Source organism: Hesperophylax consimilis, chromosome 7 (assembly GCF_061612785.1).
Source record: "Hesperophylax consimilis isolate HC1 chromosome 7, BYU_Hcon_1.0, whole genome shotgun sequence".
Classification (NCBI taxonomy): Eukaryota; Metazoa; Arthropoda; class Insecta; order Trichoptera; family Limnephilidae; genus Hesperophylax; species Hesperophylax consimilis.
Window position 1 is genome coordinate 27,257,538 of NC_142842.1, and position 4,801 is coordinate 27,262,338.

At 35.0% G+C, this 4,801-nt stretch overlaps 1 protein-coding gene across 1 annotated transcript; it reads left to right on the forward strand.

Annotated features, from left to right (window-relative positions):
* Positions 1-2,668: 2,668 nt before the first annotated feature.
* On the forward strand, positions 2,669-4,411 carry LOC149422581 (uncharacterized). The gene is made up of 6 exons (XM_089633592.1): positions 2,669-2,847; positions 3,277-3,502; positions 3,603-3,741; positions 3,831-3,899; positions 4,160-4,285; positions 4,371-4,411. The coding sequence occupies exons 1-6, from the start codon at positions 2,753-2,755 to the stop codon at positions 4,409-4,411; spliced, it is 696 nt and encodes a 231-aa protein (XP_089489718.1). The 5' UTR covers positions 2,669-2,752.
* The last annotated feature ends 390 nt before the right edge of the window (positions 4,412-4,801 follow it).

Below are 4,801 nucleotides of genomic sequence, written 5' to 3' on the forward strand. Positions count from 1 at the left end.
TGATTGACTGTACACACGAATTTCAAAACCTAAATATAACAAACAAATAATAGAAAACAAAAATGTAACAATAATTTCTTATCTGTACGAAGTCCGCGACAGCAGGTAGGCAATTCGTCAAACACAGAGCACGACTATCCACTACCGTAGTTCGATGACTAATCCTTTTTAGTAGTTTAAATTTATATTTTTCATTGAATAATTTATTTTTTTATTTGTATTCTACTCAAGTGAAACGATAGAAAAACCTTCGATTTATTTAAAACATATTTTTTGGTATTCATAATGTAAACCAATTTGTTATATATAAAGATTAATCAAAATAGTGATTTAGCATTAAGTTTCGCCTTAATGGGTACTCAAACACGGTCGCATGCTTCCCGCACGCGTATTTCATTTTCCGTGTTCAATGGAGGAGGCAGTACTGCCTTGAAAGACGCACGGGTTTGTTAGGCTAATTATATCTTTCTAAACTCTAGTACTGCCTTCTCTTAAACACGGAAAATGAAATTCGCTTCCCCACTAAAAGAATTTAAACAAGTGATCCTTAGAAATAGAATACTAACAAAACAACATTATCTACTAAAATAATCATACTTTACTAGTCATTATATTACATGGTAATGCTTCACTATTTTTATTATATGGGTATCTGCTCTTAACCTTTAATAAAAGTTGTAGTAATTAATAATAAACCGGTTAGCACATAAGGGTGTTCGGCTGAAACAATCAATTGTCTGACCTGGGTATCTAGCACGGTTGATCGATATTTTTTTATCAATAATGTCGGAAATTTCATTAATTCTTCATTCTTCATCATTCCCTGGCATGACTGCAGTTCGCAAACAAAAAGATAACAGCTCTAAAAGTGTTTTTAATTTCTTCGACGTGATCTGTTATCTGTGCGTTAGTGATCTGCAGTCTTGCTCGGGAACGACGACAAGTCATTGACACTATCGAAAAATCCTTTATCAATCGACAATGCTAGATACCCTATTCAACAGGAACTATACATCTGTGGCAACCGTCGGTGAAGTGGAATAGGTAATTAGTAAACTGATCATAATTACAGACCTTTATGTCTTATTGATAGGGTGGTGAAAAGACGCGTATATACAGTACAGTGCACGCTCCGTGTATACAGGAAATAGGACAATACGACTCTCCCAGACACTTGACTTTCAGATAGAATCACAGACTTCCCAAATATATTCTGATAGACCTAGATGTTGACTGACTTTTTTCCTAATCTCCTGACTTACTATGTATTTACACATTAAATATTTGTTTAGGTATTTATACACAATAATTTACAATATATATATTCATGTGTGTTTATTTTACTTTCAATAGGTGTGTATTTTATAGAAAACCGTCGTGCACTCACTCCACGAAACGCAATATCTGTTACATATCGACGAGCAGCCGTTTCATGAATTCCTTTTTTCCATGGTTTTCTTCAGCCGAATTTCGATGAACTTCTGTAGATAGGCCATAACCAACACCGTCCCACTCCTCACACAACACAAACACACAAAGTATATATATAGCGCCAGGGCAACTCTCTTACGGATTGATGTACAATGAAAACATTCAGTTTTGTAGAAGTTTTCAAAAACAGAAGACCTCTTATTATAATAGCCGGGTAATATTTTTAATACCCACTTGAGGTAAAAATTGTGAGGCGCGAATCACGCTGAGTTAGGCTGGCCGCATACATACGTTTTCCGTATTCGATTTCCGAATTCGTTGTCCGTATTCGGACATCCGAATGCACGGAATCAGTAGAAAATACATTAACTGCCGCACACGTTCGTTTTAGTTCCGAACGGAACGAATTCCTTACGCACGTTCCGAATGCAAGCCGTCGCGTTCGGAGAAACCGAATGGAAAAAACCTAATGACGTCATGTGGAACGCAGCTCTTGCATACATTTTGTTTGTGTCGACGCAAACGTTCGGAAATTTCCTGTCAGTAATTCAGTGTTGCCAACGGGTCTTGACCTAATATCACCGTTTCTCATACATAAGGTAGCGTAAAGTAGCCGAATTTGCTGTTAGGTGGGACATGTTTAGAATTGATTTTTTTACAGAAAATAAAAATTTCGTGGGGGGTGTCTAGAGAATTTCAAAAAAATAAAATTTGTCCCCAGAAAATAAAAAAAAAACATGGGGGGTGGCTAGAGAATTTCAAGAAAATATAAAATTTGTCCCCAGAAAAATAAATTTCATGGGGGGTGGGGTGGCTAGAGAATTTCGGGACATGTTTAAAATTGTTTTTTTTTGAAGTAGCTTAATTGGCGACCAGTCGCCTTTTAGATTTTTTCGGCGCCGATTCTCGCTCTGAGTAGCCTAAATGGCGATATATCGCCCTTATTGGCAACACTGGTTCTGACGTTTATACATTCCGAATGAAGAAAAACGAACGTTTGCGCTAGTCTCACGGAATTCCGAATACGGAAAACGAATTCTGAAATCGAATACGGAAAACGTATGTATGCGGCCAGCCTTAATTTCAATAAGTTTAAGGGTGGGTTTCTTCATTTACCTTTACCATTCTTTTACTTTCACTGTGCATTTTACAGTTTACTTTAGCAGTGCATTTGACATTTACGACAAAATGGGTTTTTTCACGATGCCAACTGCTTCGGTAAAAGTAAATAGGGATGACAGCATAAAAACTAATCTAATTCCCACATTTTCGTATTGGAAACTGTACATATATTTTTTTCATGTGGCAACCCATACAATAAATGTCAAACATCATCTTCATCTATGGTTTCATCGTTTTTTGGTTCGCGCCGTGTGTTATTATAAAATTGATAATAATGAGTATTTTTGTAGAAAAGTAAGTGAAAACTCAATTATGTCGATATTAATAGTAATTTTATATTATTATCTAAGTACTTTGAAGTGTTTTTGAAATAAAAAGTGGGTATTTAATCTGCCGCCACATCTGTAGGCACAGATTTTGGAAATTACACTTCATTTCAACTTAGTTACTTCAAAAACATCGATTTCAGTCGGGGCTGATGACAAACTGTTAATTTATATTCCATAAAAAACTTTCATATACCTACGTAAATTTTTTCATCAGCCTGAAATCGATGTTCTTTGTTGTAGGTAACTAAGTTGAAACGAAGTGTAATTTGCAAAATCTGTGCCTATCAAAAACGTGACGGCTTATGGATTATTTACCAAAAAATGTATGTTAAACCGATTATGTAAATATTTAATGTTATTTTTCAGTACATAACCAATGTTTACATATTTGCAGCGAACGTGGAACTATTTTTTCGGCGAGGGAGGTTGAGATGCTAAAGAGCCTCATTGATAAATATGGCAAAATAATTTTGTGTAAAAAAACTGACGCAATGGGCTCACAAGCAAAGGAGAAAGCATGGATAGATATTACAAGTGAGTTCAATGCGTCAACGACCATCTTAAGAACGGTGAAACAGATCAAATACAAGTGGGAATACATGAAGCGCGTCGCAAGAAAGGTAAAAAATCAGTACTCATTTGATATTGTCTTGGATTTATTCTTGACGATTTCACTCTTTCTTGTTTATAATTAAAAAATGTATGTTTTGTTTATTTAAGGAAGCTGGAAAGCAGAAGCAATCCATCATAAAAACTGGTGGTGGACCTCCTCCTCCGCCAATGTCCGACACTTCAGAATGGGTGTCTAGTGTAATGAAGGAATCCATTGTGGGGATTACTTCAACGTATGATGGAGATTGTAAGTTCTCATAAACATGTCATATTCTGCTAAGGTCTAAAAAAAACATGTCGGCTTTGTTCTCATATAAATATTGTTCATCTTTTCAGCCACACCAAACAATTATGTTCCATTGGATGGGGATAAAGTGTCTATTATCCAACAGCTCATGGGTTCCGGTAAGATGTTCTCTAATTTGATACATATTAACATATAAATATTAGGGTATTATGAATATGTTGTATAAATGCTGTGTGCAAGGTCCGTGTGGCCAAGCAGACAAACAAGTGATTTACAAACTGCAACTACAACTGCAATAATTAGCAACTGTCCCGTCAATCAATTATTTGATCCCAATTACTGTCATTTCTTTAACCAGGAAATTGTTCTTCCGCCAAATCCCATAATATATAAGTACATAGTTATTATTTGATTTCAGAATTAAATCCTGGGCCATCCCAGGATATATCCTATATCTTGGCACCAAGTCAGGAACTATCCGAAGTAGTGGTAGATGTTGACGTTACATCCAAAATTGAAAGCCACATTGAAACTCCTGCCAGAAGTAAGTGGAATCATTGTAATCAATACAAATTTGAATTAACTAATGAATCCAATAAATAAAATACTAATGTTTATTCTTGTTCCAGATATTCGCAAAAGGTTTCCCAAAGAAACACCTTTGAAATAGTCGAGGCTGTCTGTTTGCACAGATGTGATGAAATTGAAGTCGGAAAAAATACAAACAGAAATAAATGTGATGAAAGAAACATTTGAATTGGAAAAAACGAAAAGAAAATTCGAAGAGGAAAGAGAAAAACTAAAATTTGCTGCTGAAATGGAAAATATTGAATTGGAAAAAAAGAAAAAAAAATAGAATTACTGTTACTAGAAAAACAATTAAATATTTAATCTAGAGGAAATTATGTATGCATTTCAGCAGCATGTTTTTGTTCTTCTCTTTCATTCTTCCACTTCAACACATTTATTTCCGTTTGTATTTTTTCTGCAGAAGAGGATCGCTGAACCATCGCTTGAATTGCCTTATGTTTAATAATACATTTTAGTTATGCTCTTGTTT

Coding starts and splice junctions, on each gene's coding strand:
- LOC149422581 (XM_089633592.1), top strand. CDS start 2,753: ATGTCAAACATCATCTTCATCTATGGTTTCATCGTTTTTTGGTTCGCG. Junction 2,848..3,276: donor ATGAGTATTTTTGTAGAAAA/GTAAGTGAAAAC, acceptor ACATATTTGCAG/CGAACGTGGAACTATTTTTT. Junction 3,503..3,602: donor TGAAGCGCGTCGCAAGAAAG/GTAAAAAATCAG, acceptor TGTTTATTTAAG/GAAGCTGGAAAGCAGAAGCA.